The sequence below is a fragment of the Ptychodera flava genome, chromosome 21, assembly GCF_041260155.1.
Source record: "Ptychodera flava strain L36383 chromosome 21, AS_Pfla_20210202, whole genome shotgun sequence".
Taxonomy (NCBI): Eukaryota; Metazoa; Hemichordata; class Enteropneusta; family Ptychoderidae; genus Ptychodera; species Ptychodera flava.
Genome location: NC_091948.1, coordinates 27,215,160 through 27,241,447, shown reverse-complemented (window position 1 = coordinate 27,241,447; position 26,288 = coordinate 27,215,160). Strand labels below are relative to the sequence as shown.

The following is a 26,288-nucleotide window of genomic DNA, read 5'->3' as shown; positions in this document are numbered from 1 at the left end:
CATGCCATGGTCAGTCACAGCTGCAGTATAGTACACTGCACTGCCGGAGGTAGATACTGCAGGAATATTCCGTTGTCAAAACCTACTATGTCAGTAGCCTACCTGCCTAGCCTGCCTTTGTACAGGCTAATTACTGACGTAAAACTTAGAAAATAAAGTAGTTTTTACATGCTCATAGTCAAATTCCTACTCCTCCTGCATTCATCGGGTGAATATGGGCGATCGGCATACCATTGCAAAGCTCTCGAGTTGCTTAACAAAAGTACGTTCTCCAAATTCATGACCATCACAGTTGATAAGAAAAAAGGCGCCAAAAATTAAGGAAATCGTTGCTTTTTTCTAAAATTCATATTTTTGACAGAAAAATGGACAAAATCACGATAATCTCAACGTACCTTTTACCGTCGACTTCCAAGAAATGGCCTTGTACTCCTTTCGTCGGGGTAGGAGTGAAAATGTCAAAGAAGTAGGCTTAAAACAGCAAAATTACAGCGATTTTGGTCAAAAATGTTCTGATTAATTGCTAAACAATGGCTACACTGAAAGAAATCGGAAAAAAACATGAAAATCGGCAGAAATTGCACTTTATGAAAATTGATCCTTGATCGAGGATGGTCTGGGTCATGCCCTTACAGCTGTTGTAAACGCGGTAGTCTGAGATTTCCCAGATTCTTCACAGCGCCCTCTAGCGACCAAAATCCGTATATGCGTTGGTACAAATCGAATGGGATTGTGGGAAAGCTAGCGTCCTGTGCTCTCTCTCTCTGCCGACTCTGACACATCAGCATTGACAAACGCCCCCTATCGGTGACTTCTTCTGTACCCAGGATACTTTGCAAAAGTCAACATGGCGGACGGTGGCGATGATTCTGGAACTAAAATTAATGTGGTGGTAAAAACACCCAACGATAAAGAAACGATAGAAATTGAACCAAATGCCCAGATACGAGAGGTAAGCAATGATTCGTTCTCGAAGTTTTATGAAGGCTGTTTTCCATTTTATATGGTGAACGCTCTCTTGTTTAGGTCACATGGATGGTAGCCATGTTTTCTCGTCGATTTAGCTGGCTGCGCATTCATTGATTACAGCGCAAGTGAGACGCACAGTGGAGGTTCCTGTAACCGCTTGAAATTAACCATACACCGACATTTATTTCCCTTGAAAGTGACTGCCAGTCAGGTACAAATAATGCCAGTTTATTTGCTTTCCTGAAACATATGTTTTGAGATAGGTTTTGTCAAAGTAAGGAAATATTTCATATACGAAGGGCTTCCGTATTCTCAGAATCATAACCAGCATTGTTATGGAAGCGAAGTGCTCTCTCAATTATGATACTAGATGATAAGTAATTGTCATCCCTCTGTGAAGGAAAACTTCGCGATTGTTCTTTTAAATAGGACAACTCGGAAGTAACACACTTACCATTCATGTACATATTAAGTTGATATACACAAAACAAACCACTGTCCGGTCAATTTGTGTAACACCAGTAAGAGTCATATACTTGTAAGTTGTAACCTTTGTACCTACCTTATCAACAATGATCATTGTTTAGGATCGCCATCGTTAGGGTAATTTTTAGTCCCCACGGACATCGTCCGGGGGACTTATAGGTTTGGTCATGTCCGTCCGTGCGTGCGTGCGTCCGTGTGTTGCGTCCGTCCGTGCCAGGGAAAGACACTTATTTTTTTATCCACTTGCCCTTCGGGCAAGTGGGGGGTTCAGTTCACTTGCCCGAATTGGAAAACCACTTGCCCAGTATAATTTACATGTTTGAAAAAAGCTAAAACATTGGTTTTTCATTTCACACACTTTATTTTGAAAATTATCATGTTATCATGAGAAAATGTCAGACATTCTCATAGGGTTCTCCTCACACTTCTAAGAGTGCTGGATGGCTCATTTATATTAAATTAATTATCAAAGCCCCACTAGCTGTATCATTTAGCATTCTTTATGTGATTTTACTTCTGAACTAAAACAAGTTTTTGGGAATGTGCTCTTTGATGGGTTGGAATACAAGTATTGTTAACTGCCCAGTGAGACTGCATGTGCAATTTTGAACAAGAAAAATAATGTGTGCCCAAACGTAAAATGGCACCCAATGCAAATATAGCAAAAACAGTGTACACCGTGCATATATGCATTTGAATATTCACGGAAACAACAGAGTAGTCCAATGTAATGCATAGTGTTGAAGTTTTCAACTGGACAAAAAATTTTTTGTTTTCTTTGTAGTATGGTGGGAAATCAAAATAATGTTAACATGTAAATTTACTTGTCCAATTTTTCTCTAAAGAATGTTTTGTAAAGCTGCAAAAGACTATATCCTGTTAATGGGTAGAATTTAAAGAAAACCAGAAAAAATAGGAAACCTTTTCATGTCAACAAATTTCAAGACTGATTTACAGCTAGTGGGGCTTTCATATTCATAGAAAAAATTCTAACAGTTCATATGTTTGTATGTTTACTTTCTTAGGTCTTAATTTACAAATAATAACAGCCATTTTAATTGTACCTTCAAAGTATTTTTGCAGTTAAAAGTTTTAACTTATATATACAGAAAGAAAAAAATCTGAAGCTATAAAGGAATGTTTTGAAGCTTCTGAAAAATAATGTACTTCTTTGTCATGTTTTTACTGCGCTGACATCATACACAAGCCCTATGAAGTTTGGATTACCATTGCACTATACCAGTATCCTATGTTTTTCTAATAACCTAGGTGGTCTTTTTAATGCTCATGCGCAGACTAAATAGAATTTAAACCAACAACCTAAGGCGTCGGTGTTTTTCTATGTGTTTGAAAGCTGAATTTCTCGATGTCAAACTCGCTCCAATTGCTTCTTGACAGTCATTTTAGAATGGGAAAATTCACAAACAGAGAGGTTGGTCGCCACGGACAAGTAACTTTTAGCTTATTCACCTGAAAATTAAGTCAGTGTTCATTGAAAATTCAAAGACTGGACCCGTTGACACCAAAGCTTGCTCATGACTTTCATTGCATGCTGTCTTGCCAAGATGCCACTCACTGTCACTCAACAAGTTAACATTGAAGAGTACGTTTTAGTAAAACTCCCTTTTTTGTGGTGATTTTTCGCCACTGGACTTTATTTTTACATCATTATAAACGTTCATACAAAGCACAAAAACCACTGTGTGTTTCTTTTTTTACCGTATCGACATATTGTGAGACACAGTAACCTCACAGTCAATGCAATGAACTTTGGTGAACGTACGCTCCACCAGCTGAACAGCTTTTTCATATGCAAAATCAGCGTACGGTATTTAACCGGTGGTATTGTTTGAACTGCATTTTATTGAAAGCGATTACATGATTCTTTTCATCAACTCTTCATGCAATTTTATGAAAAATCTTATGGAAATGTTCACAATGACATAATATGAAATTTTTTTGTTGTTTAAGTCCGTGTTCCCTCACCAGAAAATCGCTCTCGTGAATTCGATTTCTAGGTATTATTTTTTTTCACTTGTCCCGTCGGGCAAGTGGCATCGGAGGTTCACTTGCCCGAACGCGACTTTCACTTGCCCCGGCAATCGGACAACCCCAGGGTCCTGCCCAGAGTTCCAAGAGTGCTGGACGGCTCATTAATATTCATGAGCATTAATATTCATGAAAAACTGTAACATTCATCTGCTTGTATTTTTACATTCTTAGGGCTTGATATACAAATAATAGCCAATTCCACTGTACCTTCAAAGTATTTTTTCAGTTTTAACTGAACAAAACAGAAAGAAAACAATCTTTAGTAGTGGTAAAGGAATCTTTTGAAGCTTCTGAAAAATAATGTACCACTTTTTTGTCATCATTTTCCTGTGCTTATATCATCCCTCACCACTATGAAGTTTGGATTACCATTGCACTGTACCAGCATCCAGTGTTTTTTCAAATGACCTAGGTGGTCTTGTTACTGCTCATGCGCAGACTCTATGGAGTTTAAACCCAAGAACTTAGGGTTGGCTAATCGGCCATAGTTTTGAAAGTGGAATTTCTCGATGTCAAATTCACTTCAATTGCTTCTTGATAGTCATTGTAGAATGGGAAATTCACAAACAGAGAGGCTTGTTGCCACGGACAAGTAACTTTGGCTTATTGACCTGAAAAATAAGTGAGTGTTCATTGATAATTCAAAGACTGGATTCGTTGACACCAAACTTGCTCGTGACTTTCATTGCATGCAGTCTTTCCACAATGCCACTCACTGAGTTTGAACTGAACATTGAAGAGTAATAGTTAGAAGTCCTGTTTTTTGTGCTCACTTTCGCTTCCGTACTTCATTTTTTTGGTGTTATAAACCTTGATACAAAGCAAAAAAACTTCAGTTTTTCTCCTTCTTTCGATCGTACAGAGATACTGTGTGACAGGAAAACCGTGTCTAGTTCATTAGGGCGATGATCTTGTGAACGTACGTTGAACAGCTTTTCATATGCAAAATCAGCGTACGGTAATCAACCAGTGGTATTGTTTAAATAGCATTTTATTGAAAGGCATTCTATAGTACCATTGTTTTCATCAACTCTTCATGCAATTTTATGAACTGCTTGACCTCAAAAGTGTCACTCATAGACATTCATGTTGATTGTTCAAAGCATTGAACTGCAAGTGCCGGTCGGTCACTTGTCAATGCTGGTCGGAAATTCTGAGTGCCGGACGGGCCCGTCCAGCGCCGTCCGGCGTGGGCAGAACCCTGCAACCCTTAGTGTCTTTCCCTGCGTGCGTCCCGTCCGTTCACGCAGATATCTCAGAGACGCCTGCAGTGATTTTATTCAAACTTGGTACAAGGATTACATATATGTCATACAGATGCATGTCGATTTGTTTCCTGATACGATCCAATATGGCTGCCAGGCGGCCATTTTATTACGATTTTTTCATGTACAGAGCCATAACTCAGGCATGTTTCAACTGATTTTATTCAAGTTAATACAAGACATTGACCAATGTCATAGATATGCACTTTAATTTTTTTTGTGATACGATCCAATATGGCTGCCGTGCGGCCATTTTGTTACGATTTTTTCATGTACAGAGCCATAACTCAGGCATATCTCAACTGATTTTATTCAAAGTTGGTACAAGGACATTGACCTATATCATACATATACACGTAAATTTGTTTTTGTGATACGATCCAATATGGCCGCCAGGCGGCCATTTTATTATGATTTTTTCATGTACAGAGCCATTACTCAGGCATGTTTCAACAGATTTTATTCAAAGTTGGTACAAGGACATTGATCAATGTCATAGCCATGCACATCAATTTGTTTTGTGATACAATCCAATATGGCCGCACAGCTGCCATTTTGTTACGATTTTTTAATGTACAGAGCCATAACTCGGGCATATCTCAACCGATTTTAATCAAAGTTGGTACAAGGACATTGACCTAAGTCATACATATGCACATTGATTTGTTTTGTGATACGATCCAATATGGCCACCATGGGGCCATTTTATTACCATTTTTTCATGTCCTGACTACAACTCAGACATGTATCAAGCGAATTTATTCAAAAGTATTCTTATCACAGACCTAATGAAGAGGACTCTATCCTCTCTGAGGGCCTGTATAAAAGTACCTATTAACAAGTGGGGACTGTGTCATCAACGATGACTTGTTGAAACATAATAATGTTTCTTTCCTAATGTATTTCTTTCCTAATAGTGTTACAGTCTATTTTCCACAGTCAGTTCCCGAAATATAATACATTGAAGATTTAAATCTGTGATAAATTGTGGCGTGCCTACCATTTAATTGTAGTTCTTGGTTCTAGTGTAAGTAGTTTTGGTCCTTTGAGTGCTAGCCTATTCTTCCCCTGAGACAGCTTGATATAAAGCATGTAGACTCAGACCACGGTTGTGGAGGGACCGTGCTCAGACCTAGCTGCAAAATTGTAGCTCTACGGTGAGGCGGTCGGTGAGTTTTGGTTTTTGCAACCTCGCTCACCAGTAGAGCTACAATGCCGAAGGCCCTGTAGCATACAAAATAAGCGCGCCACACATGGCGCGGCATTTTCATGTAAAATCCCAGATATTTACTGCATTTGGTCGTACCGATTTATCACTACTGAAGACTAAACACTATACTACTCTAACCTTGTCGTTTATAGGGTTTGGTATTAGCACAGACACGTTGATCGCGTTCCATAAACATAGGAGGAGCATGTTTCTGGGAGCCGCCATTACCGGAAGTTGGTAATGGCGGCTCCAAGAAATGTTTTTGGAACACGATAGACGTATTTGAACAAATACCAAACCCCATACACGACAAGGTTAGTGTAGTATAGATTTTAATCTTCAGTAGTGATAAATCAGTATGACCAAATGCAGTAAATATATGGGATTTTACATCAAAATGGCGTGCCATGTGCAGCGTGCTTATTTTGTATGCTTCAGGGCCTTCGGCATTGTAGCTCTACTGGTGAGCGAGGTCGCAAAAACCAAAACTCACCGACCGCCTCACCGTAGAGCTACAATTTTGCAGCTAACTCAGACCAAAATGTATAGGAATCATCAAGAAGAGTGTATCAGCACTGAACCCTCTAAAACACAGTGTACTCTTTGATACAACAAAGCAATCTCCGGCAATGGTCTTGGGTAAGCTTTGTCATCAAACAGCACACTTGTGCAAGAGTGGTGCATCATATGCAAAGGCTCTCAGAATGTTTTTATATTTAATCACCTTTATCATGCCAGGCTGTCACTTTCCCAACTGCCAATTCAGTGAAAAAGTAGTGTTGAAACACAACCCATCTGTATTTTCTACCTACTTTGCATGGAATGCTATAGCAGCTTAAGTCAGTAAAAATAGTGTTTCCAGTATATATGTTTTCGGAGGCCTTCACATGTTATATCTTTATTACATTTAAAATACAATGTATGGGACATGTTATGCAACACTGGTTTTAACCAATTCTGCAAGATCTCCATAAATTGTATGTGACAGTACATATTCTGTTAATCTTAACATTTCTAAAACTTTTATGTTGTTGTTCTTTACTTCAGGCAAAAAGTAGACTATGAATGCCTTGTGAATGCTTCCGTCATATATTACATGTCTTTAGTCAAAATCCTTGTATTTTACCATCTAGTGTGAATACTGAAACTTGTAAAACTAGAGGATCATGATGAATTTTAATTATGATCTTTAAAACATAATAGGATTCGTCTTACATTAAGGAAAATGAAATATGCACAAAGCAGGTTCAGCTATAATGTCTTTTGTTTACCAAGTTGAATGTTATTAAAGGGCTTGTTTTAGTCCCAGCTGTCTCCAAAATATCAGAAATTCAAGTTCAAAACAGTTATTAACAGAAGAATATAGTGAAATATAGTCACTTTGGAACGGTCTTTTTGAAACAGTTGCGACGTTTCGATCCGACTACAACGGAGCTTGATCACGCAATGATGTTAATTATTCAGCGTTAATATGTCTCTGTAGTTTCAAAAAGACCGTTCCAAAGTGACTATATTTCACTATGTCCTTTGATTCTTGGAACCATGAACAATATATTTTCCATAGTTATTAACAGCTTATGTAATTTTGTATTCAAAGAACATGCACATGTACAAAGTTGATGAGCATTGAACAGGTGACATTTCAAATAAAAGGGAACTTCATCAAAATCGCAACATACTTTCAAGTGATTTTTCTTTTGATATTGGGAACTACAAACCCCTGCAAGGAAAAAATTATTAATTACATGCAGTCTATTCTCAATGAACTTCCAGGGTTGATTTGACCTTAACAGATCAATGTAGTGTTTTAACAAGCACAAGTAAGTAAATATTGTGTCATAAAATGTTCCTTTACTTATCCAGGTAAATTCTGTATTTTAGTTTTGCATATATGATCTAACCTGCTTGTCCCATTCCCCCCCCCCCCCCCCCCCCCCAACAACAGTCTGCACAATGGGCTTAGGTCAAACACTGTGAAGAAAGGTAAGACACTGCAATCACAGACCTGTGTCGGCACATTTGAAAAACTTTATCAAGTTCACTTGATAAAGTGTTGAGATAGTGTTCATCTTTGTTCAGGATCTTTCAACAGGTTTAATGCTTATGCCATGGTAATTTTCCTATTGTTTTTCTTCCAGTTTAAATTAGAAATTTCAAAGAAGTTCAAAGCTCCACCAGAGCAGTTGTGTCTTATATTTGCTGGAAAAATTTTAAAGGATTCCGAAACTTTAGAGCAGCATGGTAAGTCCAACAGTTGTTTTGAACCGGATATTGTGCATCTTTGTGTGTGACGCTTAAAGGCAGGGGGAGCCTATAAATACCCCCTATCTCCTTGAGCATTCATTATCCAACATGAGTGGCACATGGTAGCAGCGTCAACGAATGCTCCCGAAAATCTGGATCCTTCAAGAACCATGGTGTAAATTAAAGCACTGTCCCAACATATTACGTTTTGTAATACTTGTGGAATCACCTTGTTGGAGAAATTCTCTCATTTTTTCTATTTTAAGTTGCTTTTTGATGCCAAAACTGCTTCGATGCTGTGTTGAAGCGTACAAAGAAGTGATGAAAGCGTTCAAACAGCTGCCAATCACGAGGGGACGCGCAAAGGTGCAAACGATCAAACATTTGTTGTGTACGTCGGATCGATTACGATATGATGTCAACAATGAATAAACGATTCTTACTATCTACTGAGCAAAATACTCGACCAACGGTTACATGGACAAAACCGGCGACATGCGGACCCATTTTGGACCGAGCACGAAAAACTACTTTTCTAACTACTTTCAGCCGAAATCAACTCGATTCCGATCTGTGCCTACACAAATAACTAAACCGCTAACAGAAGGCGAAAATTGCTCTCGTGACGTCCAAAACCGTTGTTTGCTGGCGATGCACGGTCAAAGGCCAATGCAGTGGCCGGCCATTGGATACGTTCATGCAACGATTATACAGGTGCCCATAAGCTACATTATTTCCTGTCGGGTCGGGGCGATGAAACTAAATCGCGATCCATTCATCTCTGTTGGAGTTGTCCAAAAAGAGACACTTGCCATAGACTATAGCATCAAATGTTGACCGTTCAGACTGTAACACGATGAAAGGTCTGAAGATCGCCGTGATGTCGTTCTTCTCTGTACGTTTTTCTGAGCTTTGTTTTTTTACTAACTTGCTCTAATATTATCTGACTTTTCTGTTATTCCTCGATTGTCTGTAACTGACTTTTCTATCCCGATATCGATATTGCGTTCGCAATCACGTGTCTTGAAACTAACGTCATTCCCTGAAAAGTTTTCGGACAAACTCAAGAAATTTGACAATTCCTAACGAATAGTCGGCAAAATTTACAGAAATTAGCAACAATAATTACATGTATGGTAATTTAACAGTCTTTAGCCTAAGCGGTTCGCTTGGGAGAAGCAGTATATAACGATCTGAGTTCCCATTTTTACCCTACAGTGTGAGTGTAGTATTCGAACAACTCAGATCATAATCTTACGCTGTTCCGAGTAGCCTGGGCATTTTTTATAATATACAATAAATTTAGCCTATCAAAATTACTCGTTTTTACATTGCTTGGATATCGATATTTTTTCTATATTTTTTTACTTTTGATTTGAAGTCTTTTGATTCTCCATTGGCGGCAGCACATGTACGGTTACAACCGTCATGTGATCACCGGAGTGTGCTTGTAAAATTGTCGGGAAGTTGTTCGGAAGAAAAAGCATTTTGTAGTTAGCGACTGCAGCTCGGGATTTTTCAAGATAACAACCCATTATACATTTCTTACATCTTTGAAAGGGGTATTACGGTAATCTTTCCTGTGATGAAAATTTTGTGAACGTCTTTGCAATGTGTTTCCACGATGAGTGTAAACTGATTCTCTGTTAGTAAAAATCGTCAGAAATGGTCCAGTGGCCGTGATAAAATAGACTCGGGAGCAAAAATCATTGCGAGGAAGATAGTAAGAAATTCACATTGCGATATTTGCTGTCGTATTTCTCAACAGGAATAACCCAGTTTTACGCATTGTGTATAAGAAGAGCAAGGTGTTCGGCAGTGAATTGCTTCTATCATAATAATCTTCATCACAGCTATTAGGCGAGAAGACAGCGGGCTCTTATAATCGTGCAAATTATTGATATTATGTCTTTGTGTTGAAAATTTTCGATCGAAGGCAGCAGCTCAACTTCAACAGCCGTGGTATATTGGGAATCGTGTTTATCACTGGACGCAGAACTACCATGCTATCAACATTACGTTCTATACCAATGTACGCCCCTAAAGTTATAGAGTCAGCTGTGGCATCGGCAGTTTCACATTGGTCGTAATCTTTTCTTATTCTGCCCCGTCTTTTGTACCGTCTAGACATTTCAAAGCTAGAATGTTTTACACAGTGACCTTGCACACAAATGATCATTCCACTGTTTCTGTTGGGGTTTGTTGGTTTTATGATTTGCCCCGTGGCCCCGGTAAATCTTTTCATACGATACACAGTTGAATTTTTAAAGGTAAATTAAGTATATTCCCAGTTTGTTGGGTAAAGTTGTCTAGAGAGAAAGGTTGAGTTGACGCTGATAGAGAAGACGTCGGGCCGGCACAGTTGACTGAGGTCCGGTCGGTTTGGGGTCGTTCAGTCCAGAAACCTGCAAAGTTCTGTATCATGATCGTTCGGCATTGTGTTTTTTTGGTGTTTTAACTCAATTTTTTTTGGACAAAGTAATTCAGTAATAATGTACGCCAGATTCCTTGTGTTGTTTTGCCACCGTCATACGCGTATACGGACGGCTTGAGATTAAAAACGGTAAAAATATTCAGTGCTCGTAAATGCGTGCAAAGTTTATTTAGTGACTGTTTACGCAGTATAGTCATCAATACGACAAGGATTTGCCACCACGTAACGACTGTAATCCTGCATCAATAGTCCATACGAAAATTTTGTGCTGAATCGAAGGAGGTAAAAATTACGGTAGGAAATGTCGGTCCATTTTCCGTCAAAGTTGTTGATCTGCAAAATCTTCAATGTGCACAAACTACATAAGTGGCTGTTATAGGTCTACACGTCCCACGTGCTTTCCACTGTTCATTACGAGCTATGTTCAAAGTGCGGAGTTATAGACATTGTTGAAGTACCGGGTACATTGATTGTGTTCGAAACCTCTACCTGTTTGCTCCTCGTGTTTTTTTTTGTGTGTCCCTAACGTCGACTGGCTCTATGCTCTATGTTGCGTACACACATAGCTGTCAGGATTAAGATTTTCTGGGTAAATAGATACACTCAATAGTTTATTCCGCCTCTGATGCAAAGATACACACTGTTTTACATGTGCCACTCCTAGCCCTGGGATCGATTGCCATACCTTTAAGTTCTGTGTGTTAAGGTAGCGGTAAAGGCTAGAGCGACAGTTATAAACTTCAATAAAACTATTAAAACATAAAAGTATCAACATTCTCTGTCGAATAAAAAAAACTAGACATTTGGGGTCATAGGCATTGCAGAGTTATAGCCGTTGAAACTTCTGAAAAACTGACCAAATAAGGGAAGTTGGGGAGTTCTTAGTGTATTAACTATGGTAGAGGTCCCCTAGCTTTTAAAAATGTTTGAAAAGGGAAAGTCATTTTTTACTGTTTTTCAGGAAAGTTTGACAAGGCAGTGCTTGCATTCAGAATGCGTGACTGCTATTGTAAATGCATTTTTAGCTTCTTTTAGTGTCAAAGAGGTGTCAAAAGTGAGATTAACCAAAAAGACTGCTCTGTGACTTCAAAAGAGGGGTGCAAATATGGCTTGTTTTCAACATTTTTGACAGAATAACAGTTTTCCTACATAATTTTATACCAATTTAATCCAACCTTTGAAATGAGATATGGACATGGAATTTTTACAGCCTATTAACAAGGTTACAGATAAGATTTGTACGGCACAATTTTCCTGTATTTGAAGTACTTTTTGAAAAATCACATTTTGAAATTTGAAAGAATTTTTAATAATTTTTTGATATGTAAACCCATGTAAAATCATAAAAACAAATTTTATTTACAAATCCTGCCGTACAAATCTTACAATTAATAGTGTCAACATATTTATAACTAATTTGGTAATATTAATACTATCCAATTATTATTATGTAAAAAAATATGAAAAATTAAATTTTAATATTGATTGGTGTCATATTTCAAAATCATGGCTACAAATATACAATTTTCATATTCTTTGGAGAAAGTATTAACTAAGGGAGTTATCCTGAAAATTTGAACTAAATATCTTGATTCTAACACTTGAAACTTGACATTAACTCTGAGAAAAGAATTGGTGCAAAAATAGCCTTTACCGCTACCTTAATCTGTATCAAGTACAGTATAGCAGCGGCTGCCAAAATGCTGAAACAAGCAGATCATGCAGCAAAAATGCCATGTAGACTTTGTTTATATGCCAGTATCTTCACAATGAGCCAGTCAAAAGTTTATATTATATCCCTGGCCAATGCTGTACTAGTTCCTGAACAATGACACCTAGGCACATTGTTATATCCATTATTTCATTATCAAATCAGGTGGTGTGATAATGCTTTGAATTTTGATCTTAGATTCAAGAGATTATCTTTCCATATGAACTGCCGTGCTGGTACTGTTTGAGAACAGATTGAATTCAGAGCTATGATAATTCCCTTTACTTTGTATCTATTTTCCATTATTGCGCAAGCCATTAATGTCATATCAGTACACGAATGTAACGTATATAATATTTATGACATGATTATAGTTTCGACAAATTACTCTTACATATTTTGACATATTACATATTTTGTTATAGAGTTCCACTGACAATGTGACATGTGATATTCTTGATACACGTGCTGCAGAGATAACCTTTTCTTGAGTTGAGGTCACGACCCCAGTATCTGCTAAAAGTAATTTTTTCCAATGTAAAACAAACCGTACCTAGAGATTTGTCTAAACTTAAACATCTCAATTAAACCATATTGTAATGAGGAGGGGTTCTAAGTGTACCCTCCAAGATTGAAGACTTCTGAATCTTTTTTGTCAATGGAAGCATTTTCGTGACATTTCCATGAGTCAGTCCTATACCAATGGATGTAATTGGTAAAATTGTTTTGAATCAAAGCACAGTAGTGTTGAGGCAGTGGCACCTCAGAGATTTCATAGGACATACCACTTTGCAGTGTGAAATACAGGAACACAAACAAAGGAGAGAAAGCAAATTGAATGTACCCGACTCAGAACTCTTTTCTTTTTATTGCCATGCAACAGGTATAAAAGATGGACTTACAGTGCATTTGGTCGTCAGGTCTGCTAATAAGGTGAGTTGGTCAGTCATGTCAGTGCTGCATCAATACCGCGCTTGATATTTGCAAAAGTATTCTTCTTCCCTGATCACATTCTGAGGTTGAAACCTCAAAACTGACTTTTCTGATGTGAAGTCAGAGTGAAAAGTAAGTCACAGTGCATTTCTAAACCTTCTAAATTTTCAATGCCCATCAGATAGATTGCTTGACTGAAACACACAATGTTTGTTGCTCAATTACACATCACCACATCAAACAATACTTTGAATGCTGCTCCTGTAGAAATGTTCAATGTAGGAAAACTCAATCATCCAATGAGTCGACCTCCAGTTGATATATTGCTTAATGCTGTGAAAGTACAGTCGTGATTGGGAGAAAATAACTTTTTAGTCCCCACGGACACCGTCCGGGGGGACTTATAGGTTTGGTCATGTCCGTGCGTGTGTGCGTGCGTGCGTGCGTGCGTGCGTGCGTCCGTCCGTCCGTTCACGCAGATATCTCAGAGATGCCTGAAGCGATTTCATTCAAACTTGGTACAAGGATTACTTCATATGTCATACAGATGCACGTTGATTTGTTTTGTGATACGATCCAATATGGCTGCCAGGCGGCCATTTTATTACGATTTTTTCATGTACAGAGCCATAACTCAGGCATATCTCAACCAATTTTATTCAAAGTTGGTACAAGGACATTGACCTATGTCATACATATGCATATCAATTTGTTTTGTGATACGATCCAATATGGCTGCCAGGCGGCCATTTTATTACGATTTTTTCATGTACAGAGCCATAACTCAGGCATGTTTCTACAGATTTTATTCAAAGTTGGTACAAGGATATTGACCAATGTCATAGCTATGCACATCAATTTGTTTTGTGATACGATCCAATATGGCCGCCAGGCGGCCATTTTGTTACGATTTTTTCATGTACAGAGCCATAACTCAGGCATATCTCAACCAATTTCATTCAAAATTGGTACAAGGACAATGACCTATGTCATACATATGCACGTCAATTTGTTTTGTGATACGATCCAATATGGCCGCCAGGCGGCCATTTTATTACGATTTTTACCTTCTCGTGTCTATTTATAGACAGAGAAGGTATTAGAGTTGAAAACCAATATGCTGCTGTCAAGAACTTCCGTCTGTCAAGACTTCCGTCTGTCAAGATCCGTGGACGTCATGCCATTGTGATGGGTCATATCATAAACTGGTGGGGGTGTTCATGGCTCAGGTTGAGGTGTGGAGAACGATTTTGAGCTATGACAAAAATCAAAAGGGACTTAGCGGCATAGCCACAGTGTTAAGCCTTTCTCCAAGGTTTCTTAGTTGACTACAATCTCTGTATTACAGACTACTGAGCTGACGTTAGGGGTACTCACTTTGTGTTTGCTCACTCTGTGAGCGCTAGTGTTTGGTACTGAGTTGCGTGATATCCCCTCATGGCCTCACGTGATCTGGGCCTGTTGCATAATCTGCAGAGATGATCATATGCCTCCGAGTCTGAAAACTGTCATTGTGTAAGCCTGTCGGCATTTTCCTTGCATTTTTTCTCATTTAATTTTGCAAAATATCGGCGAGTACCTCAATATTTCAAGATAACCCTTTCTTCCCGATCGTTTCCTGGAGTTTCAGAGTCATATGAACGAAAATGAGTGAAAGTTTTAGACAGGAAAATCGGACGTCGGCCATGTTCAATGTTTACAGTACAATCAGAAGTTTACGTGGAGGAATTAACCAACAAACACAGGAGTGTTCATGATGCCCGCCCTCTAGAGGCAGACCCTCCTATATGAAGTACCACATTTGATGCTTGTGGAAAGCTTGACCACACAATGGAGCATTTAAACTTTTAGAAAATGACAAACTGAATAAGAAGGTATTCAGAAAATGTCAAATACTGAGGAAAAATGCGCAAATATTCAAAATAAACAGGTTAACTGATTGGTCAGCTATAAAAACAATGAAAATGTTTATGATCAAAAGTTTTTGAGATGCGCACATTTTAACAAATACAGAAATTATTAACATTATAAATATAAGACCAAACTATTTTTTCAGGGATGGGACAGGTTGGAAATGAGGGTGAGAGACAAGGCACTCCTATTGCTGCATGTGGATGCAGCCACACCATTTCATTTACAGCATACTTATTCACTGTGTTGTGTTCAAGTTCCATATTGTACTGACTGTCATACAAGGATAACATAAGCAAATCAAATCAAATTAGAAAAGGATCAATGCTGTTGTGTGGATTTTGCTGAACATGGCTGATATTTCGCCCTATATATTTGGTATCCAGCAAAGGCATATTTTGATGTAAAGTCAAAATTAACACTACATTGCTGACAATATATTTTACCGTTTCTGCATGAATTTTTCTTTTTTAAATTATAGTATATTAGTACTTCAAACAGATTAACAGTTATCGTGATGTCAACCCATAATTTTACATCACAAAGACTGTAATTCTGCCAATTTTTTTTGTTTTTCAGTCATTTTATAAATTTTGCACTGCACAAGATGATTGAACAAATTGCAATGTTTGAATTTGTAAACTCAAAGAATAAAAATCCTTTGGTCACAAATTAAATTATTTTTTGAAAAGAAATTTACTCTTAAACACTTTTAGCATATATTCTTTACACGGTCATGTATTTCAAGGAAAATATGCCTATTAAAAACAGTAATTTCTTCACTTTCAATTTTTTTTCAATACTATGACAATTATCAGCCATGAGGTTATACAAACACAAGACCAGATAAGCGTTTTTCATCATTTCCACAGGACTCTTTGGAAAATCCATTAAAAACAGTTAAAAGTGACTGGAAATGATCACTTGGTATACATTTAATTTACAGATGCCAGGTTGTGTATTTCACATGCACTCAGGTCAGTAAGGAAGTGCGTCATTACTATTTTGGACTGTTAATTCTTATTTCTGAATTGTTTAACTTTTTTCCACATTGAACTATCTTTAGGCAGTTTATACTGTAGCTTAGAATTTTTTTGATTGATGTATTTAATCATCTTTTGGGTTCTTTGGGTCCATATCCCACCTCATGCCCCTACATCATCAACTATTTACCAACAACTCCATGCCAACAACCAATTACCTGACCTGGCCACACATTAGCAGGGTTCGCGGTAGAGGTCGCCACAGTCGCAAAATGCGACTAAAACTTGTTTGTGGCGAACAAAAACCCATCGGCAATCGCCACGATCTCAAAAGCGTGGCGACAGCTGATTTCTGTAGTCGAAATTGATAAAACTAAACAGTCCAAATCTTAATGCTTTTCCACTGATATGCTAAAGACAACATAAAAAACTCTTTATTTAAAGCACTTACTTGAAATTGTAAAGGAAGACAAAATACAGAAAACAGTTACAATTACATTCTCGCGATCTCGATCTCCATGAACTGGCATTCCGATCACGTTGATACTAAGATAGACAACCATAGCCAAAAGCAGCAAAACTCAGCGACGATTCCGAGCTTTATTGACACAGTATTTCATATCGGAGTATCAAATCAAACTGATTACACAATCCCTGGATCAGCGACATTTTAGTGAAATTTCCACATTAATCATAACTTGAAAAAAGTAAACGTGAATCAAAGACGTCGTGTATGCTGTCATCAACAGCATAGTGTGAACCGTAAACTAAGGCATGGCATGTGCATTACTGCACATAAAAGCAAGTCGACATTGCAATATCAAACGGTCTACATCTTGTGAAAACAATGACATAGCATTGAAAGTTGTAATAGTCACCGGTAAAAACTCTTCACTGATGAAAGGATAATAGCGTCAAACAAATGAAATTGCATATTTAGAGAAGGAAAACCAACGTCGCATCGTGGCCTTGAGTGAGAATAACAATGGCGGATGTGCGGAGTGGGACTATTCTATTTAGGTAACGGGGGTATGGAGGGACACAGATTCATGAAGGTACTGGCAAAACATGCCATTTTCCTAACGATGCTGTCGCGGGAACTTCAATGTCTCATTGTTGCAATGCCTTTTTAATAGTTTTTCCTGATCGAAAAGTAATTTTACTAACTGTAATGATCTATTATACGCTCATCACCTTTCTGTATCTGGTTTAACTAGAGTAGGCATGTAAAGTAAAGTGAAGTAAGCCTTTATTGAAATCCTATCCCAATTGGGGATCTTGATCATAAAGTGCAATACAGGTTTTGCAAAATCAACAACAAAAGAGTATATATAGATGAGGATGTAACATGTTCATCAATATTTTACTCTCTTTCATTTTTATGAGTTCAAACAATTTTCCCAAATCACATAATGATGATTTGACTGTTCTTGAAAAATGTTTATAAGGTCTTGTGTGTTTCTGAATGTGTTTTTCAAATGTTTAGTTTACTTAAAGATCATGTCTACTGTCTGTGTAGCCTTTGCAGTGATATATATATATATATATATATATATATATATATATATATATATATATATATATATATATATATATATATATATATATATATATATATATATATATATGTATATGCATTTATGAATGTATCACATCAAAAACTTGAAGACTGAAGTATGTTTTTACCAGCATTTAGTATGTGTGGCTAATGAAAGTTGCGTGTGGCTAATAAAATTAGGACCAAATTAGCCACACTGAGTAAGTGTGGCTACTAACTTGAAAATCCTACCGCTAAACCCTGATTAGAGAAGGTACAAGCGTCATTGACGGTATTTTTTCATGTACAGAGTCATAACTCAGGCATGTTTCTACAGATTTTATTCAAAGTTGGTACAAGGACATTGACCAATGTCATACATATGCATGTAAATTTGTTTTGTGATACGATCCAATATGGCCGCCATGCGGCCATTTTGTTACGATTTTTTCATGTACAGAGCCATAACTCAGGCATATCTCAACCAATTTTATTCAAACTTGGTACAAGGACATTGACCTATGTCATACATATGCACATTGATTTGTTTTGTGATTCGATCCAATATGGCCACCATGTGGCCATTTTATTATGATTTTTCATCTCCTGAACTACAACTCAGACATGTATCAAGCGAATTTATTCAAAAGTATTTTTATCACAGACCTAATGAAGAGGACTCTATCCTCTCTGAGGACCTGTAATCAAAGCACCCATTAACAAGTGGGGACTGTGTCATCAACGATGACTTTTTATTGAAGAAACTGCAGGCCAATAGAGGCAGACTGAGAATGAGTTGCGTTCAATGAAACTTTTGATGCTGTTTACTCGTAAACAACCAGACTATGAGAAAAAATCCATAGTATTTTTATGGTTGAAGTCAATAGACATGGTTCTAGGGAATCCTTTCAAAGTCACTGTGAACTAGAAGTCCCTGAAAAGAAGCCTAAGTAATTTTTTATGGCAGAAGTCAATGACCTTGGCTGCTACCTTTGTAAGATAGGCCTTTCCACCCTAATTTGGTATCCTTTGATTTTGATTTGAAATCCAGGCCCAAGAGCAAGCAGCACAGAGAGCCCAGCAAGGTTCAAGTCCATCCAGTCCAGCACAGCAAGGGCAACCCACTACAACTACGCCAACACCACCTCAGCCCAACCCAGCACCTTTTGGTCTGGGTGGCATGGGCGGTCTGTCTGGGTTAGGAAACATTGGAATGGGCTCTGCCAATTTTATGGAAATGCAGCAGAGAATGCAGTCAGAGGTAAAATGAGAAGATAACTCGGTTGTTCATGACATAGTAGCCTCCATTGTTGATCATACATAGTGTTGGCTTATCTTGTACATAAGTGCCGGTAGTTCATGAGTCTTCGAAAAAATTCAGACAATAATAGTAAATTGCAAATCTGAGAAAGAATTGGACAGTGCTTTGTAGCTACAAAACATCAAGTAATACCAGGAGAGAATTAAAGAGCCCTAGACTACCTAACACCAGAGAAAGGTTCAACACAGATGAAATTGTAAGATGTTTTGATTTATTCGCCATGCCTAACTGATTATTGCAACAAATAGCCAATATCTATTGTTTTCAAATTTTGTTTGGATTTGGAATGGTGTAAAGAGATATCACTGCTCAGACTTGCCTTGAAAGCAATCCCACTTTTGAAATGCTCAACAAAGTCTTTTTTTTCATCACAACAGCTGATGAGGAACCCACAAATGTTACAGCAGATAATGGATAATCCGTTTGTACAGAGTATGATGTCCAATCCAGAAATTATGAGGCAACTTATCCTGAGTAACCCTCAGATGCAGCAGTTGATGGAGGTAAGAGATTGAAAGGTCGAAACTTTCCTGACAGTTTCTCAAGTTTCTGAAGCTGTTTTTAAATGTTTTATTAGGTTTCAAATGTTGCATGTACTGATGATCCATTTTAGATTATGAAAATTTCATAATAGTATCATTTTCACAGTTGCGGCAAAGCAGAGAATCGCAGCTCTAGGTAATAGTGTATGAAAACGGTACTGTCTGGCATGAAAAGGCTTAAGTTTAGCCCTCTTCCTCTTGAGGTCATCTTTCTTGCAACACAATCAAGTTGATTAAAAATCAGTAAAGCAAACCATGTTCTGTATGACATATTTTGATAGACTTTATCATTTGAAGACCATGAAAACATACATAAATATGATTTTCACAGACTTTTATCGCTGAGACATACATCAGCTCTTTAAAATTTTACTGTCTTGACTAGAGTGTGTCACAGGTGTGTATTGGAAACTTCTGGATACCTTTTTGTGCTAATTCTGAACAACTTGGCATGAAAATTTGATTCTTTTTCTCCTCCACCGCCTCTCCCTGCCTCTCAGAGGAATCCAGAAATCTCACACATGTTGAATAATCCTGAGTTGCTGAGACAAACCATGGAGTTGGCAAGGAACCCATCCATGATGCAGGAAATGATGAGAAGTCAGGACAGAGCACTGAGCAACCTGGAGGTAAGCCGACACAAGATCTTCTTGATGTCAGGGAACTCTGGACATGTGGACGGACAATATATTGACTAAAAGCAAAACTGGCATAGGGATATTATTCCAAAATGCTGCGTAGATAGGATGTGAATACTATGCCCAGCAGTTTCTAGGAATTCTTACATCTATGAGTCACATTTTGAATTTCTGTAAACTTTTTCTCGAGTTAGCCTCAGGTGATCCAAAACTAGCCAAGAAATATATCCATATTCAAATTTATTTTGGCTATCAAAAGTTGGTTTTTGGGAAAGTTTAAGAACAGTAACTAAAACAATACAAATTCCATTTCTATTGATATGTTTCAGAAGATATTAAAATCATATTGTTTGAATTTTCAGAGTATACCTGGTGGTTACAACGCCCTTCGTAGAATGTACACAGATATTCAAGAACCCATGTTAAATGCAGCCCAGGAAGGCCTTGGTACAAACCCATTCTCAGCTTTGCTGAACCCAGAAAACAGTGACTCAACCCGCCAACAGGGGACGGAAAATGTTGAACCTTTACCAAATCCATGGGCACCACCCAGCCAACGACAGCAGACCAGTACAACGAGCACAACAACAGCAGCCACATCAACCGCTAGTTCATCTACTACTACTACTACCAGTAGTGGCAGTAGCAGCACACAGCCCACGACAACATCAACCACTGGTGGATCAGTGCCTGGTACAAGTGGTACGTGGCACTTTTTTCCTGACCACAAACATACAGAAACTTATGGCTGGCCTGATTTACACGTCATTGAAAGTTTTTTCATTTGAATTCAGCTGCATTGCTTTTGAATTTATTCGCAGGCAGTTGTCTGTGAAGTGATTTTGTCACAGATGAAACTTGTAAGTTATTATCTATGCCCACTAAGACAGTTTGATATGCCAACCACAGAGTATTTGCCTTGACTAAGGACATTTTACACGCCACATGAATGGGTATGAGAAAGTTCAAGAATTTCTAAATTGGCTCAAAAAAGATACAAAATACTACAGGTTAAAAGGTATGGTTTCAATATATATTTTGTGTGATTCTCATTGGTTGTAGGAATGTTTGGAACACCTGGTATGCAGAGTATCATTCGACAGATGTCAGATAATCCTCAACTGATGCAGAACATGTTACAAGCTCCGTACATGCAGAGCATGATGCAAGCCATGTCACAGAACCCTGAACTAGCATCCCAGGTATGTAGAAAGTAGGGTATGAATATTCACTGTTCATAATATATTATTATTGGTTAATTTGCATATTCAAACATGTTCATTACACTTTCAATAAATGATATGTTTTGTTGTAGGTGCACCCTTGTTGCTCTGAAACTGACAAGCTACTTTGGAAACAAATATGAATGTGATGGTATGCACTGAAAGCTGCTACAATTTTTTTAACGCATTACTATTTGGGTTTTTTTTTCAGATTGTTCGCAGTAATCCATTATTTGCTGGCAATCCTCAGTTACAAACACAGCTTCAACAACAGCTTCCTGTATTTCTACAGCAGGTAAGTGAAATACTTTCAAAGTTATCAGTTGAGTGGAACTGAATATTGATTGAAAGATCTCAAAAGTTGTTTTGTTGGTCGTAAAATCAGAAATGGCTACTTGCTCGTGTTCTACGAAACCATACTCACATTAATACAGAATAATAGTAAATTGTTTAAATGTAACATTTTGCTCCTGTAATGTCATAAATTTAAATGTTGAATTCAACATAAACATTAAATTCATGTCAATATTGAGGCCATCGTGTAATAAAATGTCAAACAGAGGTGTATACTCATTTTATTGGTGTCACTTCCAAATTTCAATGCAGTAGTTTTGTTATCCACCACTAAATTGGAACTTTGTACATGACGAGTGTCTTTTGTTTCCGTGAAATAGTACAACAGCTTGATGATTCTTGCTAAAATCACAGATTTTTAACAATCTTGTCTCCAGATGCAGAATCCTGAAGTTCAGCAATTAATGACCAACCCTCGTGCATTACAAGCTATTTTACAAATCCAGGAAGGTATGCAGCAACTATCACAGGAGGCTCCGGGTCTGGTTCCAGGGTAAGGCTCACCTCACTTACCTACTGCTTGTTGTAAGCCACACAAGTACAAAAATCTTCAAAAGCAGTTGTGAAATTGAATTATTTATTTTGTTGAACTGTTTCAAGACTTGTCGAATGTCCACCCAGAGTGCTTAGTGCCTGAGATATTAATTGAAGCCAAGAGAAGTGTACCATCTTTTGATAAGATATGAAAGAATCAATGCAAACCACTAAACAGCTCTTATGAATCCAAAATATGAAGAAGTTATCCCTCTTCAGATTTTTTTCTACCTATATCAGAATTCAAACAATAAGTTCACAACAGTATAACAACAGAGTAGCTTCGTCTTCATTTTCACAGATGGTACAAACGCCAGATACAGCTTGAATCATTGTGTTCTGAAGGTTGCTATAAGTACAATTCAATAAGCTTTCTCGGCTGTTCACTTTTATGTCTCAAACTACACACCCTCAAACTTGTACCATAGTCATATTTTTCAAACTTGGCTGTTCTTATTAACTATGAGAGCATTGTACATTTCACCATTTGGTTTTTGTTCTTTTTCAACCCTTATTGTGGTGCAGAATGATGCCAGGCGTGGTTCCACCAAGCACAACCACTGCAACACCTTCAAGCAGCACTACGACCTCAACTCCAAGCACGGCAGGAACTACCACCACCACAACCTCCTCCACCAACAACAGCACCACAAGCAGCAGTGGTAGTGACTCACAAACGCCACCGCAGTCAGGAGACCAACAGCAAATGAGTCAACTCATGGCACAGATGATGCAGACTCTTGCCGGGATGGGTCAACCGGTGAGAATCAATGTTTGTGCTTCCCATAAAATCAGATCTGTGTACCCCTACATCTTGAATGTTTCCCCTTGTGAGTGTCGTAAAAAAATGCTGATAATCGAATCCTTGATCTGAAATCACCTTTATCTCAGAGCAGATATTTTATTGAAAAGTAATACAGTTCATTCAGTGAATAGACATTGTTTGTGTCTTGATTCGGTGACATGTTGCTAAGGATAACTACTTCTTGCCCCCAAACACTATGATATGAGTGTATGCTCTTGAATGTACTTTTGGATATGTACAGGACATGTCTGATCTGTAAAATGGGCTTGAATACTCTTTTAATGCTTTTTGAATATTACTTATTGCAAACATGGGGCACACTCGTTGTGAATATTCATATTGAAGGAGACTGTACAGAAATGTGCAGTTACATGTTGACACAATGTAGCACAGTGCTTTACTAGTATATTCTATGCTGGGCTAGAAAACCAACATGGCTAAGTGCAACAGCTGTGTATAATCCTATATATACTATGTATATTAGCAGATCCTAACGTTAAAAAACTTTTTTCAAACTCAATCATCGCAAAACCTTGCTTGAGCATGTTTAGATATGCAGATCAAAATTGCCCCCCAATATTTAGTTTCTGTATATTTCACTAGTAGGATTTTGACAAAAACAAGTTTTTCCCTTTTTTTTGGTCAACAGAACCAACCGCCGGAAGTTCGGTTCCAAGTCCAGCTGGAGCAGCTGAATGCCATGGGTTTTATAAACAGAGAAGCCAACATCCAGGCCCTCCAGGCAACAGGTGGAGATGTCAACGCCGCTATCGAAAGGTTGCTTGGGGCAAACGGCTAGCCTCTCCCGGCTACAAATTTTGATCTTAATTGGTAGTAATTTACATAGGTGGTTAAAAATTAGTAGAGTTAGCTTCTGCCAAAAGTTGTAATAGCGTCTGGTAATATATGAGTAGTTTTTATGCGTAGCTAATTTACATGCAGTCATCTCCGGTGCATGACTCTTTACCCATGAAAGGAGTGCCTTGCACTGGTTTAATCTGAGCACTAATGTAGACTGTCAGGGAAACTGAAGAGGTAAAAAAGGAAAAAAAAGTGAAAAATGATTGTCCTATTTTCATGATTTTGCGAGAACAGTGAAATACACTTTCCATTACATGCAGGTGAAGACCATAGTAGCAGTTCACAACTTCTCAGCTTTTTTCCCAGACTTTGGTACAACCCTATGACTTTACTTTGAAGGTTTTGCACCCATTACAGGAACATTAGGGCAGTTGAGTCACATCAAACTAGCTGATAACTATTGTGCCTGATACACAGAGAAGTCATTTGATCAGCCAGATGATGTTAGACTGCTTCCAAATGTAACTTATTCACCCCTTTTCCCAGTAGAACGGTCCACCTTGACTACTGTAGACAATGGGGTATGTACCACTGTCTGGTTAGGAAAGGGTAAAGAAAGTCGATCATTGTGGCTGGATGAGAAGTTTGAAATTCTGCAGGAGCAACTTTAAGCTGATATCAGTTGTTTTCGCAATGGTGTAAAGAAGCAAAATTTGTATCAAGAGGTAGGGGATTTAGTCACATGTCATTGAGACATGCTGCACAGAACTAGAAGGACAATGGATGGGCTGGTGCTTTAAATTGTGTTCTCTGGGCTCTTGTCAGGAATTTTCAAGTGCACATAGTGAATGGTGCAGTCTCCCTGTCATTGTGAACTAGAAAATTCAGCAACTTTTTATTTCTGAGTACGGCAGCGTGGCAGAGTATAAAATATGTGGTTTGTTGGGGATTATTCGGTAGTTGGTACTACCTGACTGCAGCCATATGTGACATTGCATCATGGGTAAAAAGTTATGTAATGGACAGTGTGATGGTCAGTTCTCTTGAGTGTATGTTTCAGGGCTCCCTTTCAGATTGACCATCATGCAGTGCATCTCCACACGAGGGAATCTCTGTGTGGTCCCTTTTACATAAATTGATGATTGACATTGGACTTCACCGCAATGACAGAGATTCATCTCATCAGAACCTGGAAGAGTTTCCTTTCTATTCCCACTTGACTTCACTCTGTAAAGATATCACTTAATCCACTCAAATGGGATATAAGAACAATAATATTAATTGAAAAAAAATATGTTTTGGTCGTATTACCTTGTGTATCTGCCATCATGTAACCCTTATGTAAAATAAACCTCATTATATGTAAGCCATACTGGAGACTTGTATTTCATTTTGCAGTACCTCTGAACCCTTGCAGTGTATTGTCTTTTGAGATGTAAATTTGCTTCATTTGCATATTTGTGTCAGTGGTAGCGTGAATGCCAATTGTTACATTTGTGACAGAGTTGATTCGGAGTGCCGCTAGAGGGTCAACATTCTTCCCCAATGGTGTTCTTTTCAGCTCAAATGTCACAAGCAAGGATTATATAGTGACACTGAACTGAAACACATCTCATGTGACATGTGACGTCTTCTTACTGGTCTATGGTTTTTGATTTGCTTATGGCGAATAAATATGCAAGTCAGTCTTTGGAAGTATCCAGTGCAAGTATGTGTTTGTCGAGCAGACAGGAAGCCAACCAAAACCTGAAGACATTTTCAAATACTGCAATAAAATACAGAATGGTTTAATAGTTCAGTAGGAAGATGAGTATTCAAAATCAGCCGATAGAAATGCCTCTGTTGTTTATAAATTTGACACCCTTGTCTGGACGAATAAAGTTGACTCAACACTTATGATATATGTACAGAAGAGACTTAACGTGATTTCTCATCGGTAATATGATGGGATTTGACACAATATACACCAACATTAAAACCGCATGAAAACTTAAGCCTTGAAATTAAGTTTCTGTTACAACATTTTTTAATTTGAATAGAAAGTATAATTAAATTTGACCTACACAGAACTCTACCATGATAATGTTGGAATAAATATGCTGCTATGAAGTTCTGTTAGCATAGCATTTGGGTTCCGAAGAAATTTGCCGTCAAGTTTGAAGAGAGAACCTTACCAAGAAATGTTCTGTATTTCCAATTTTAGAACCTTGAACCAGATACCTCCAACCGCAATGTTCAAATGTGCGATGTCAGGTATGCAGTTAATTTACTTGAATCATTTTAGATTTGCAGTTTCAAATCTAAATGAAATTTCTTGAAATGTCGCATTTGAAAC

General features: G+C 37.9%; 1 protein-coding gene across 1 annotated transcript; it reads left to right on the top strand.

Annotated features, from left to right (window-relative positions):
- The first annotated feature begins 805 nt into the window (after positions 1-805).
- On the top strand, positions 806-25,323 carry LOC139121883 (ubiquilin-1-like). The gene is made up of 12 exons (XM_070687153.1): positions 806-952; positions 8,121-8,223; positions 13,255-13,304; positions 18,787-18,996; positions 19,434-19,559; positions 20,099-20,227; positions 20,599-20,938; positions 21,299-21,438; positions 21,671-21,754; positions 22,191-22,306; positions 22,873-23,107; positions 23,802-25,323. The coding sequence occupies exons 1-12, from the start codon at positions 848-850 to the stop codon at positions 23,949-23,951; spliced, it is 1,788 nt and encodes a 595-aa protein (XP_070543254.1). The 5' UTR covers positions 806-847; the 3' UTR covers positions 23,952-25,323.
- Positions 25,324-26,288: the final 965 nt, after the last annotated feature.

Coding starts and splice junctions, on each gene's coding strand:
- LOC139121883 (XM_070687153.1), top strand. CDS start 848: ATGGCGGACGGTGGCGATGATTCTGGAACTAAAATTAATGTGGTGGTA. Junction 8,224..13,254: donor CGAAACTTTAGAGCAGCATG/GTAAGTCCAACA, acceptor GCCATGCAACAG/GTATAAAAGATGGACTTACA. Junction 18,997..19,433: donor AGCAGAGAATGCAGTCAGAG/GTAAAATGAGAA, acceptor TCATCACAACAG/CTGATGAGGAACCCACAAAT.